The sequence below is a fragment of the Botryllus schlosseri genome, chromosome 11 (genome assembly GCF_051294905.1).
Source record: "Botryllus schlosseri isolate E-star chromosome 11, Bs_hap1, whole genome shotgun sequence".
NCBI lineage: Eukaryota > Metazoa > Chordata > Ascidiacea > Stolidobranchia > Styelidae > Botryllus > Botryllus schlosseri.
This window is the reverse complement of record NC_137246.1, coordinates 12057708-12072327: the sequence shown is the minus strand read 5'-3', so window position 1 is coordinate 12072327 and position 14620 is coordinate 12057708. Positions and strand designations below refer to the sequence as shown.

General features: G+C 41.3%; 1 protein-coding gene across 3 annotated transcripts; it reads left to right on the top strand.

Annotated features, from left to right (window-relative positions):
* Positions 1–494: 494 nt before the first annotated feature.
* LOC145450123 (uncharacterized) lies at positions 495–13096 on the top strand. 3 transcript variants are annotated; one of them, XM_080328609.1, is made up of 17 exons: positions 495–639; positions 1296–2926; positions 2991–3077; positions 3146–3381; positions 3692–3878; positions 4340–4548; positions 4959–5094; positions 8177–8349; positions 8430–8552; positions 9025–9435; positions 9713–9861; positions 10763–10860; positions 10930–11002; positions 11064–11232; positions 11298–11534; positions 12596–12680; positions 12881–13096. In XM_080328609.1, the coding sequence occupies exons 2-17, from the start codon at positions 2898–2900 to the stop codon at positions 12924–12926; spliced, it is 2448 nt and encodes an 815-aa protein (XP_080184735.1). In that variant the 5' UTR covers positions 495–639; positions 1296–2897; the 3' UTR covers positions 12927–13096. The 3 variants fall into 3 exon arrangements, with proteins under 3 accessions (XP_080184735.1, XP_080184736.1, XP_080184734.1); XM_080328610.1 differs by having other exon boundaries at positions 496–639; positions 3146–3372; positions 4956–5094; XM_080328608.1 differs by having other exon boundaries at positions 496–639; positions 4956–5094.
* The last annotated feature ends 1524 nt before the right edge of the window (positions 13097–14620 follow it).

The window sequence follows — 14620 nt, the reverse complement described above, 5'->3', positions numbered from 1 at the left end:
TGATAGCAGTATATATGCAATTCCCGATCATATTGACCGATTCAATAATGAAGTATATAAATTTTTCGCGCATCGCGCGTCCAAGCTATACACCCGCTAAACGGACTCACAATATAGATGATAAGTAGCGGCAAAAAGCGTAAGGGTCGAGAGGGGTCTGGGGGGCGAAGCCCCCCAGAAATTAGGCGTATCACCATATGGGGGCCTCGTTGCGCACTGTTGTGTATGGGCCTGCGCAGCGAGTTGGCGTGTTTGCGCAGACTCGTCAAAAATTAGAGGGAACATTGGCCACGACCAGAAGAAGGTTGAGGACCACTGATCTATACGAAGTTGGTTGGACGTCGTTATTTCTGTCTGTCAATTTAAAACGAGCTCATGGACCCTGTGGAACAATCTCACGGACTCGTGACCCATTCAACATGTTTTCGCTCTCTTTCTCTCCATCTGCCTTACACCCATTTGCAGTTTCGTCATGCGCCAATAACTCTGTTTCGGTATTTTAATTTTTAATACTATCGGTTGGTTTGAGTTAACTCTTAGCTTTGATACTGCAATTTCGATTTTGCAAGCATTTACTCTGTACGATTTGTTGCTGTGAATTACTGGGAAGCGCTTTGTTTGGTTTTATTCATTCACGAGGTAAGTAATCCAGATTTATGAAATGAGATTGACAAGTTGAGCTATGCCAGCAATACCGGTATATTGATTAAGTGCCTGCAAAGTGCAAACGTTACAGATGCACCCAATCAATCAGATTGTAGCTGATTGGATGGTCAACGAATCTCTTAAGAAGTTCATAGCTTCAGATCATCACTGCTAATCGTAACAGCCTGATTCAAAACAGTCATTTATCTCTAATTTGCCATTGCTTTTTTACCCTTGATTCATTTTGGACCGAAATGTTCAACTTGAATTGGTTTGGTTTGCAAAATTTGTTCAGATCTTGGAGAGCAGTCTCTATGACATAATAGATGATGGATGCAAAGTTTCAACTGTATCTTTGATTGTGATGATTGCTGTATTAATATACCAACTGGGCGAATTCCAGTTGTGAAATTTATATGTTTGTGGTGTGCAGTGTGTTCGACATAAGTAATTGTTCATAGCATGCAGATAGGAACAGGTTAATTTCGTGATTTATTGATTAAGATCACAATAATTGTTATATGTTTGCCTGTGAAGAAGTAGGCCTACTGTAGCCTAAATTGAAAGAACCTGTATGTATCAACTACCAGCTGACTTGTTTTCACAATATGCAGTTTGTCTGGTTAACTAACAGCATTTCTCCATTGCAGAACACTGCACTTGAAAAATGGCTTTCACCTTTGCCGCATTCTGCTACATTCTCGCCATCATACTGACAGCCTTCCTTATTTTCTTCGCCATTTGGCAAATCATTGCCTTCGATGAGCTGAAGACCGACTACAAGAACCCAATAGACCAATGCAACAGTTTGAATCCATTGGTACTGCCGGAATATGGAATCCACATCTTCTTCAACATCCTCTTTTTATGGAGTGGGGAGATCCTCACGGTTGCTTTTAATGTTCCGTTGATGGCTTATCATATTTATCGATATGCCCACAGACCTATCATGTCTGGCCCGGGAGTGTATGATCCCACTACTGTAATGAATGCTGACGTTTTATCTTATTGCATGAGGGAAGGATGGGCGAAGCTCGCATTTTACCTCATCTCATTCTTCTATTACTTGTACCGTATGATTTACGTGTTGGTTACATACTAAGTTACTAGCTTGTGCTAGATGATGTTGAAAATTCTTAAGGCGATTTCAACTTGGACCCATCGAGCCTCGGGTGGTGTTTGATTAATGCCAATTTTCAAATAAAAAATTCTTCATTTCAGTTGTAATTGTAATCCTTCCGTGCATGTATCCCTAAATTTAGATGCAAATTTTTTTTAAAGGAAAGACCGTTCAAATTTCAATAATTTCGGCGGTACTATTAGTGTGATTGTTTTCAGCCTACCGTGTTCCTGCCAATTTTCTGCATACGGCATTCGGATTTTACACAGTTTCGGAATTTTTCTATTGTATTTGAAATCTGTTACACGAAAAGCGTTGCCTTAACGTGTCAGTCGACTCATTTCGTTTGGTATGAGATTTATATTAGATGAATGCAATGAGGTATAGGGCGATGGTATGATGTCTGTACTGCCGTCTCGCGATGTAATTATATTCTTGTTTGTAGCATTATATCTTTGTCTTGTCTTTAGCTAATTTTGGTCTAATCATAACATCGTTTTTCTAAAAATTTTCGTTGTTGCCGTAGCTGCTGAATGTGCTTGATAATTGTGTTGTTGTTACTGTAAAATTCTTGAAACACACTGCGGTACCGGTATGTGGAGCGATGAGCTTGAACTGATTTTACGTTTCTGTTGAAGATCACTATTAGTGTTGTTGAATTGCAGTAATATTTTTGATTTTATTTCAAAATGAAGCTTCAATTTGAAAATTCCAATATGCTAACGTCACGTTTTGTGTTGGATTGCTGTTTGTTTGCATTTTTTCATCAGTCCACGTGAAGTGGCTTTTGACTGCAATCGTGTAATCAGCGTATATTTGTGCTCCTGTCTGCGGCGTGACTTCGTAATTGCGAAATTGCCAACTGTCTCTCGTGCTCGACGACATCTCTGTCAGTATATTTACATCGTGATTTTATGATTATTATCACAACGTCTTCAGGCATGTTTTCATCTGCGGTATTTGAAACAAGTTGGTTTTAGCGTTCTGTGCATGTCTCGATATTCATTAATCAATAGCCAGTGAATCCGCATACTACATCTGTATTTTTCACTGTTGTTTTGAATGTTTTATTGTAGATCGGGTGATTTAGATAGAGATTTATAACGTAACATTATCGGACTTTATGTGCTGAATGAATTCAGTGTTCCACTCTGCAGGAAAGTAAGATTGTTTGCTGGTGCATTTTTTGTGAGACTCCCGGCCCGTAACATTGTGTTTTATACAGAAACCCATTTCAGCTTCCGCCTCTGCCGCAATCTCACTATGCGCCATCACCTGGCAAGGAATATCTAGATAAAAGCATCTCATTAACGTGAGTATTTTTGTGCTCAATTTCTGGCAGTTCAATTTGAAATCAGGATTTGTATTTTTCCACTGAAGACCGCAGAAACTCAAACATCGTCACGAATATTTGTTACCGCCGGAAGTATACACACCCGAACAATATTCAATTCACGAGGACGATTCACTATCCGGCAAGCCACCTCTGCCTGTTAGTGGTGAAGACAATGTAATTCTGAACCTTGAAGATTATTTGAAGGAAGCGGACACTTGGGATTCTGGGAAGTTCTACGAAAAATGGTCGTCGGAAAATTTTGAATTGAAAGGTACCGAGGGTGTGTGGTAGCCTAGTTATCGTACCTAGCGCTAGAGATTGTAACTAGCTACTGGCATATCACTCCTTATGTATGCTACAACATGGAAATTATGTAAACGTTTTTTTGGCACTAGGACATCACTAAAGTTTCAGCTGCCTGTAGCAATATGAGTTTTCTTGTCCCGCTGATGTCATATCCTGTAATATCATAATTCATGAAGGCAAATCATTGCTTTCGAGTGTGATTGTGTCATCATTTATGTTCTGATTCAAGCCCGCTATAGAGATTGACTGCTTGTTTCTGACCTATGCTTTTTACCTATTTTAAGACGACAGAACTCAAACTCTTATAGCCAGCGAGTCCGCAGCGTCTGGACCTCTCTCTTCTACGATCAAAAGTGAAAAGGCAAAAGAGGTTGGCGGCGGAATGAAAGAGAACCCGTTCCGAGTTCAAACCTCGTTTGCATCCGATGGATATCCGTCAGCGGCGTCAGACAGAGCGGCGAATATTCAGAAGTGAGTGCAACCGTCGGTGACAAAAAACAGATTCCCCACATGTAACACAGTAATCTCTCACATGTATGTCTCTTTGTCTGGAATACCTTCCCAAGATGATTTTATAGCATTCACGTATGTGTCGTGTTGCAGTTGCGTCTGAAGTAAAAGTAAGAAAAAATGTAAATTTCTACGCAAATGAATGTAGAAGTAATGATTTGCAAGACAAGCCAAAACTACTTGAATTGGAGGTAAGAAAGGAAATGTATGACAAGTAGTGTCAAAAAGTACAATTGTTTGAGAGATCGCATCGGAGATGTTTACTTCATTAATCGTGTGTAGACCGATATCAGCCAGAACACTTGTATAGTATTGGCTATTAATTTTGAATTTGAACTTGAAATTCCCTAGGGAAATGATTGCCCAAAGTTGACTCTATCTTGGCTTGCAAACTAGAATTCGTTTTGCATTTGTGTTCGTAGACGACTCGATAGATTTCGGTACGGAGAGCCGAAAGCTCCCGAAAAAAGAAACGTGAGAGCGCGACTTCCTACACTGTCGAATACCGTGGCCAATAAAGCTGCAACGCCTAAAAAATATGGCTCCACCCAAAGACAGGCCAAGTCCAAAGAAGCTAGCCCCCGAAAAGAAAGGACGTCTTTCGGCTGTACCCCAAAACCGGCTGTCACCAGTAAGTTCTGTATCTGTGATTCATGTCACGGTTAACTTTTTCATACATTTCGATCTACTTTATAGGATTTTTCTGAAGATTTACCCTGTGGCAGGAATCATTTGTGTAAAGTATAACTAAGTGTGCAAGGACCCTTTGATGAAATTTTGTTATAATGTTTGAAGACTTTCTGTGTATCTTTGACACGGGCGTTGAGCTTGTTTTTTCCTCCTGATGCTCGGGTTGGGATTCTCGAGATCAGGTGGCGCCTATTTTCATCTATATTGACTAATGGCGGTTTAGCCGAATTTCATAACTCAGAAGCATCTTCATTTAAATCGATCGCAAGAGTAGGCTTAATGTGTCTAATACATCAACTCCCCTGGATTACCCTTTCGTTGCATGCTACATCACATCATTTTTTTTAGCAGCAGATTCAAAGTCTCCGAGATTTTCCGCGACAAGACAAAAGCCGCCTTTACGCTTCGACGTGCCTCAATCTCCGGAACCTGTTGACGCGAGTCTTTCGACTTTGAACTCGAAATTGGACCGGTTGATACAAGAGAGGTTCGTGTGACTGCGTTGCTGCTCGCCAATCGTTGAATGCATTTTTTAAATTGTAGTCTTCTAATTGATAAAATTGATGGTGTGAAAATTGCACTTGGTTCCTTTTACCGCTGTTGGCCGTGTAATCATTTTTTGATGACTTGATTTTCTAAATTGGTGGCTCTTGACCAGACATGGGGTGATTACTTTATGAATGTAATCGATTGCGATTACGATTACTTCGGAATCACGCGATTACGATTACGATTACATTGGAAAAGTAATCACGATTACATTTGTTTTGCTTCTTAGAACTATACTTTTAAATGATATATTGGAAGACAATACAAGGATTGCAATGAAAAGGCCTAATGAGATATCAACTCTCTTCATAGATCATGCGTCATTTGCTTATTACGTCATAATATACCAATTGCCCAACTTTATAGTGGATGATTTATCGCATCCAACAATTTGCATTATTGCCAGGTCTTTACCTGCCGCACCCCAAATTCCTTAATAGGGTGGGGAGCGTGCTCGAAGGGGACTCAAAAGTATTTCGTAAACCAACATAAATTATAGAGTATTTTCGAGAATTTAAATAATTCTTGAAAATGTTCTTCGAGCTTTGCGATTCAAATGTCTCTAGTACAGGGGTCACCAACGCGGACCAAATGAGTTGCCCGCGGTCGCTGTAGCAAATATCTAAATGAGAGATTTGAAAGTTGAAGCTGGTTTCATATGAGCAGCAGTTGAACATGGTCGGCCGACCCCAAGGAACTTACGAACGCAGTCGCTCAGGGCATTGCTTGTCTTCTTCCACGCGGCGGCTCAACGGGAATCTATAGTTAATATTCCCGAGTCTCGACGCGGAGATTGGCGCTTCGGCGCGCACTGCAACAACGCAACTGAGCCCGGAGGAGCTGGTGTGAGTTCCGGCGAGTGAGCGTTTTTTGTTCTTGGTAAGGGGCAGAAAGCCGGCTGAGTGCTCTGATTGTCTTACTCTAAGTGACGAAATCCAACTGAACACGGATAAACGGCGGGAGTAAGTGGTAACCCGTCGGTCGTCGCAATAATCAGTACACTACACAAGAAGTAGCTTTTTGTTTCAAAACGGTTGGTGACCCCTGCTCCAGTAGATAGCTGGGTTTGAAATGAATACCTTTTCCCCTAAAAAAAACATTCATAGGCTATTTTATGGGAACAATCATTTCGGAGCCGGTCAATACCGCGTCACGATCACACAGCACACCAAAAGATATGCAGTTTCGGACAACACGAAACTCCACGGGATGTGATACCAAAGAAATACCTTGGCCGAAACTTGGGGTATTCGTCCATTGTCAATAGCCGCGCTGGGTGGGCGTGACTAATAACTCCTGTCCTTCCAATCTGGGCCCACAATGCAAATGTCACCCGGCGCACCCACAAAGGAATATAGTCATGACAATTTGTGTGTGCGTCTCACAAAAGGTATTCTTTTAGTCTGCTACGTTTGGGCGAGCACAATATTTATTGATTATACAACAGACTGGAGGTCGCGAAATAACAACATACAATAAAGTAAATATAATACCATACCAGATGCTATGATTATGAATTACGTGCCCCAGCTCTACAGGTAAATCTGACACTCGGGGCTGAGAGAGGTTACAAATGAATAGTAATATAATGCAATTACGAATATTATTGACGAATTCAGTTTTGAAAATTGACCAACGGTTGGACAGGGGAACGAATTGTTGTTTTGGCTGAATTGCTGATTCTAGCTACAAACCACGCTAACATGTCAGGCTATATAAGCGGGTGGTTATGGCGGCAGGTCCAAATGCTAAGTAAGGAACTGTGAAATAACGATTGACGCCCGTTTCAAGTAGTTATATGAGAATAAGATATAGTGAACATTAAAATTCTGCCTTCAACTTGATACTTATACTGCGAGCTGCTGTTTCGAGAAACGGCTAAGCACGGCTCGGTTATGATATATATCAGCAGCTGTTTATTTGTAATGCTTCGTTGCGGAAACTGCAATGTTTTATTCGACGAGTACAAAATTCCGAATCTTCGTCAGGTGCACGTGCGTACGTAGGCCTCCCGCTCGCCAAGCAGCAACGGTAAACTGCGTTTAACTAAGCACAACCAAACATCAATACATAAGTTACTATTTGAAACTATCGGCAGAGTGGCGATCAATATCCTGCTGCGAGGTAGGGGCTTCTGAAGTGTATTGATAACCTGATATACACCACGGGAGGTGTTATTACAATAACACTACAATATCCATCGCATGTCTGTTTACTATGTGTGGATACTTCTTACGCAATGAAGTACTAATGTGTGGATAATGCTGACGTAATAATGAGTCAGTGGCGTTTGAAAACAGACGTTTGTGCTATCGCTAACGTGGTCTACTATCTCATTCTTGTTCACGAATATTCAGTTTATGTCATAGTCCTTGCACAAAGAAAAAGTAATCGTTCTTTCACAAAAAAATCGATTAGATATGGGAAGTAGTCGATTACGATTACGATTACTTCGGATTTTTTTCGAATGTAATCGATTGCGATTACGATTACTTCAAAATGCTGTAATCGTCGTAATCGATTACGATTACTAAGCGCGATTACCCCATGTCTGCTCTTGACCCGAAGACCACATGGTCATTCTGACGTGCGCCACAGACTTGCTACAAAAATCATGAAGTTAGCGAAAAGATCCGTCATGTTGCCCAGGCAAATTTCGTAGTCATTAACAAATAAAAGATCAACATTCAACACCCTTTCCAGGCATAGATGTGGCCTCATTTTCAGATTACACCTACCGACTATAAAAATGGTCATCGCTATGTGGCCAAATCTAAACGTGACCTTCTTGCAGTAGCCTTTTATGGAGATTGGGGTAGAGTGGTAGGCTGCGGGTCATTTTTGAAATGGAATGTTGACCATGGATATATAATGGAAATGATTGTGTGTGGTTGTCTGACTCAAATTAAGGTTGCTATGATATTCACTCAAGACTTGTCTAGATTTAGTTGCCGATGTGATGTTTCAGTGCACTATCATTGTTGATAAAAGATGCTGCCTCACACTATTTAATATTGCAGCTCTGCCGTTACGATATCGCCTTTTTCTACATTGAAGTCTTCCTTTGACAAGTCTTCTTCAATGCTGAAAGTTTCTTCGGACGCGACCACCGTCTCGTCTGAATCTCCTATCGATTACCAAGTACCTCACCGCGACGAACAGGAACCGGTCAGAACAATGTCGTGGCAAAAAGGTGATTCTTCGCGCACGGCACTACTCGGTTGCTACTTTGACCATCTTTGTTTACGTTTCACAAGTGTGCTCCCGTTTTAGAGAATTTGTCTGCCGGAAACGTGCGAGGTAACCGGACCGAGTGTAAGGAGAGTGATATTTTGTATCAGTGGAGACTGAGGAGGAAGCTGGAGGAGGCTCGTGATCATGCGGAGAGAAGTCTCGGTTTGTGTTCTGTTTATGCCTCGCAATGCCCATTCATATTTTACCTTTGTGGATGCGAAATTTCGATGGGATCGAAATTCTGATTATCGAATTTGATGCATTTTAACGTGTTGCGTTGATATAGCAACAGTGAAACGCGATTGGCTTTTTATTACAGTCGAGTAAATCTCATTTAGGAGATTTTAAATTGTTACCTACAGTAATATGTCGTGTAATTGGAAATATGCCGACAAGCTAACTATGAGTGACACAGTCGTGGTCTGCGTTATGTTGACAATTTGTTATTCTATAAGCCACTTGGATATTTAAAATTGTAGTTGTCTCGTGTAAAAGCCTCTATGGATGCAGTTGATTCATAAAAGGCTCGAACTCTGTGGACACCAGATTGAAAAAACTTGGACGCCAACTGGCTTCCGAGAATACGCCGGCGTGCGTCATTCCATTAGGTAATATAGGCTTTTGCCACTTTCAGACAATCCTTCGTATCGGGCGGATTTCTATCGAAAAGCCGAGCGCCCTTTTGCCGCCGAGGCTTGCAGAGTATTGCAAGACTCCACAAGCGTATACGGGGTGCACAGCCAGCCGTCTTCTCCGAGGAAGCACCAGCCTTATCACCGCCCTCCCGGATATGACTCGGAATCGCAGCCTACTCTGGACATCGTCCCTCCCACATACCTGAACCAGTGCGAATGTCCATACGCGCACCAACACTCTTTCGTGACACGTCCTCGCTGTGAAGATGCGAGGAAGGAAACGCTGTATAAACGTGATGTCGGAGTGGGAGTTACGGAAACAGTGACTGCCGAAACGCAGACCGGTCAGAGCTTGATCTTACTCGAAGTCGACCCTCGTAGTGATGGGCGTTCTCAGACAACGCAGCAAGGTGTGTTATTGTCATATAATTCTGCTTTTCAAAAATATGATTTTGATTACCGGTACTTGTGTCGTGCCGATGGCACCGGTACTCTTGGTTGATGCAAGCAGAAATGTAGTTGCTGTCAGTGAAATTCCACCAGAGTATGAGTGCAAGAGGAAGTAGTTCAGTAACGTGACCCTGCGAGGTGGCAAAACCTACTTGAGTACTCGGAAAAAGCTGAAGCACCTTGTTAGCGACAAGACTCTGCATTTCACTGTAGCGCTAATGTTTTTCTATCGTTTAGAAAATCTGTCTGGCGAAAATCCGGAGAAAGCGCCCACAAAGCCAAATCCGAATACAAGCACTCCCGCGTCAAACGTGTCGTTTCATCGAGTCAGGATTGTCGAAGCTGAATCCGAGTGCTCTCCGAAAGCTACGAAACAACAGGGACAGGTAGGAAGGAAGGAAACTATTGGAATTTCTCAATTCTTGAAAGCTTCCCTGTCCACCACGCTTGCTGCTGCAGGCCTGGAAACGGCATCTCTCTCATAAACAGTACTTTCCTACTTGAAATAGAGGAGTTTTCTGGATAAAAACTACCGGATTATATTTATGTATAATGTAAATTGGTAGCGAAAGAATGCTACGTTAAAGCATGCCTACAACATTTAAAAGCATGAGATTTCAAATACCTGCTCTACTTTTTCACCAAAATATTTTTCAATTTTCAAAGTTGATTTTCTCCCATTTCTAGTTTTTGGTAATATGGTGTCACGGGGACAGGAAATTTTGATATTAGAATACCTTCAATCCTGATCAAACTTGGCTCAGTACAAGCAGTAGGACTGTTCTACCTGCCAAGACTACTGCTTTTGCTATAGGAATTATAGTGTGCTTACTATGCTACTTATTATCTGAATTTTATGAAAAAAAGTCAAAAATTCGGCACCGTACTAGTACCAAACAAACATTTCAAAATTTTTTTTCGAAAAATCGAAAGTTTCACGCATTTCAGCAGGTGCTTAGAGGCCTCAGGACACTTTATAAAGCATTGCTTAGAATCTCTCAGCATCCATTGATGAGAGAGGCGTTGCCCCTTGCTAACCGTCCGATTCACCAACCTCCCCCCAATTTGGGCCCAAGGAATCATTGTGAAATGCTGAAATTCATACAGTATATGAAGTTGAGTATGAATAGCTTACACACCAATTTTTGAGAATCTAGCATTTACTGTTTATAAAATATCACAATTTGAAAATTTTGTGAGCTTAGCAGTACCTTGGGCCTTAAGAGCATTCACACCTCAAATTTGACATGTTTTAGCCTAGTTCTCTATGTGCAGATCTCATTTCAGACACGAAATCTCTCGCCTGCAAGCTACAGGACCGAGGCCACGACTCCGTGGGGTAGCGACGATCATAAGGGAACCGCACGTCAGTCTCCGGCTTCGAGGTAGGCTCTCCGAATAGGTGGTGTTTTGTTACAGTATGTTACATATGATGTGTCGCTTGTCAATTTCAGCACTCCGTCAACCTGTCTGAGAAGCGTTAGCGAAGGGGAATTGCGTTCGCCAACGGCAAATGTTGTGAAGCAGGTTTGCGTCTCAGTGTGTTTCAGTGCATTGCCGCGTTTTTCAGGTCTTTCTTGTGGGATAGGTTGTGGGCTCACGACTTTTCAATACTTCTGGCACCACGTCGAGGTCTAGCGGTGGGAAAAGTGCTCGTGTCGACAAGCGGAAAACGAGGTTCGAAGAGCGGGATCACTTGAACGAATCGTACACCAGTCCAGGATGTACGGAGTCAGTGGCGTCGAGTCAAAATGCAGGTAGCTACTACAGTTTATGCAATCTTGTACGATGGACATCTTGAAAAATTGGTGTGACGCTGCAGGCTCTGAAATCCCGGCCGCAGTCGAACCAGGTCCGTCACTCACTTTGAAGAGGGCTCAGCCTGTTCTTGAGAGCCGAGCCCCAGAAAGGGAAGTTGTCAATGCAACGAAAGCGCCCGCAGTTCCGGAACAGACCTATCCGGACCAGTCCGACGATAGAAACGAGACGGCGTCTGAAATTGCTTCAGAAGGCGACTCTGATTTCGATCCTGACGAGTATTTCGATCGGATAGTTGAAGGTGACCGGAATCTTGTATTTGTGATGTTTTCTGATTGTTACGCTGTAGACCAGTGATTCCCAACCGCGGCTCCAATCTTTTTTTCTATGAATAATTATAGTCAATTTGTGTATATTAATGCTAAAATGAGGAATATTAATTACGTCTAAAGCCGTCCAAGGAAGCTTCTGAAACTGGGAAAGAGAATTCTTGCAGACTAGCGTCAAACGCATTAATAAATATTCGTCAGACAAGGATATATCTGCTGTTCTGCTGGTCAGAGACCTTTATATATCGTCTCTGTGAAGAGTAAATTTCGACACAATTTCACTAACATCAACATAACGGCTCATAGTCAAGTATAATTTGCAACAAGCCCAATTTTACTCAGCTCATAATCCTTTGCAAACTTGTGCATTAAGTACTGGAATGTATGAAGACATAATAGTATGTTTTAGTAATGACGTGCATTTTCAGTTTATTTCAATGTATAGCACTCGCCAATCTGCGTCTATCAATGCTAAAATAACCGATATAGAATCTATATTAGTCTATCTGCGTGCTTTTGAATTAGCTGGATGGTGAGATCCAGAGGTAGGCTAGCTACCTTTATACTTCCATTATAAGTAGCCTTACTCGGGTGTTTTCATGCTGCTCCATACTCATTCTGCAGTTTGAAATGCGGATCCGACATCCAAACAAGGTTGGAAACCATTTATGTAGACTGTGCTTGAAGCAGAGAAGATCATAGTAGTCTGTGTTGGTACTGATGTAGATGTAACGTCTTATATCTACACTCAAGTACAAGTACCAATTTCAAAGTAAACAAGTAAGGAATCGAGGCCTAGTTTTGCCTAAAAAATTGTAGAAGTCGTCGTCGTAACCACTTTGGTAAGTATGCAAATAGGAAAAATCTAATTGCATACTTTGAAAAAAAGTAGAAGTACTTAGTTACTGACCGCCTCGGTATCGGAATTTGTTGTCTTATTCGATTGTAGCGCAGATGTCATTTCTCTATCTTACTCTCTGTCATGAATCTGATTCATAGTTCCAGTTTGTTAATCTATATTCTTCTTCTGTAGATATAGAGAGCGAGCCAAGTTCGATGAGCACAGATATGCTGGTGCAGTTGAAAAAAGAGAAGGCGCAAGTCTTGAAAGATTTCAGGTGTGATCATGTATTTTGGTAAATTCGTGGTTAATATTACTTCGTCAAAAAGCCTTAAGTTTGACTGATGGCGCAATTCTACAGATTAGATTGATAATACCATTGACAACTTAACTTGTATCCCGATCTGTTTGTGAGGTGTTCTGTATCGGAAACATACAATTTCTTTGTCTGTTCAAGTGATACCTTTATATTTGCAGGAGAGTATTCGCGGATGTCGAACAATGTGAATTTCAAGAATCATAAATGCCTTGTAATCAAAATTTTCGAGTTTTTCTACATGTAGCTGTGATACCCATTTTTGCTGCTTTCCGATAAATTCGGTGCCTTGATGCCTTTACATTTTGTACAAGCGTAGAAATTTATATTTTTATAATGCAGTTTCAAGAAGAAAATAAACATTTATTACATGAGAACCTCTTCAGGGTATGTGAAAACTGAGGTGATTATGTGTATGTATGGCGGGGGAGATAGTGTAGTGGTTACGATAAGCGCCCACCAATCTGACGGACCGGGTTCGATTCCTGTCGGAGGTTTGTCTGGGCTCCTCTTTCCCCGCTGTTGTCGTTCTTATGGCAACAAAAAAGCCCAGTGAAAGACCCGACGAAAGAAAGCCCTCAAAAGGAATGGAAAGAACTAGTAGAAAGGGCCGCGGCCTCAAAGAAGATCACCATCGAAAAGAACTGTGACATCGGGCACTCTAGGCCGAGGTGGATGTTAAAGTAAAGGATCGCTACTGATGCGTGTCGTTCGACATCCTCCTATCTGTTCATGACATCGCATTGTACATTGTGTGTGACTGTTCAGATCAAAAATATAACCCAACAATCTTATGTTATGTTATATATGTGCATTGTGCAATGTACTGGATTGTTTCGGCATATCCCAAGCATATTGTAGTATAAAATTTGCACAATTATTTGTGGAATGATGTTCCTTAACTGTGGCTACGACTGTACATACCAAGTAGGAGCGAGGATCAGTATTGACAGTCGGACAGACCATTAGACCAACAGACAAGTAAATTTGCCGGATTAAAGCTGAAAAGTGTGTCCCAAGATTGTATAATATGTCAGTGCTAACCAGAAGGATATCCCTTAATCGTTGTGAATTAATGACCAAAGACGATTGTTACTTGAAAACGAGTATTGTGAGTATTCCTAAAGCAAAGCCTATTGCTGTGGTTCTTAACCTTTTTGTCTTCGCGGACTCCTTTTGGACTGCTACGGACCGCTCTAGTTTTTGTTCAAAATTAGCCCAATTTTTTAGCATCCGTCATCTGTCTCGTGCAAATATTGATTGTAGGCCAGCGATAAACAGTCACAAAATGACTTATCTTGAAAATTACATCACAGATCACACTATATGTAGAAATTGGGTTGACTTATTATTTCGAAACGAATTCTGCAGCTGTAGCCTATTTATTGTCATGAAAATCTGTGCCTTTGATGGGATATGAACTAGTGCCGAAAATCCATTTCCACAAATATATGTTGGTGGCGAGTGACAACTCCAAATCCAAAATGCTATCCCCAACATTTCGTTTTTGCACAAACCCCAATAAAACATCTTTAAACAGCAATATGTTTGCATCAGCAGGCTATAATTTTGCAATTAAAATGAGTTTGCACTGTCGGAAATTTCATCTCAGACGACCGTTTTATTAAAGTGAGTCATAAATTAAAAATTATGAAGCAAAACCGTCTCATGCATTTCCTAATTTAAAAAAAAATAGGTTATCAATCACGTGACAAATTTAGAGGTTTCGCGGACCCCCTGGAAATGCTTCGCGGACCCCCTGGTGAGAACTACTGGCCTAATGGTTGCTTAACATATGAGATATACTTTCAAAACAACTCCCATTGCAAATATATGTTTGAGAACTCAGTGTGTGATTTCTGTTTAAAGTTACCTCCACAACCAAACTTATTTAGAAAGCT

Excerpts from the sequence above, each read along its gene's own strand:
- LOC145450123 (XM_080328608.1), top strand. The coding sequence starts at position 2,898 with ATGAATTCAGTGTTCCACTCTGCAGGAAA. Across the intron at positions 3,078-3,145 it reads GATAAAAGCATCTCATTAAC|ACCGCAGAAACTCAAACATC; the intron begins GTGAGTATTTTT and ends TTTCCACTGAAG. Across the intron at positions 4,549-4,955 it reads CCCAAAACCGGCTGTCACCA|CAGCAGATTCAAAGTCTCCG; the intron begins GTAAGTTCTGTA and ends CATTTTTTTTAG.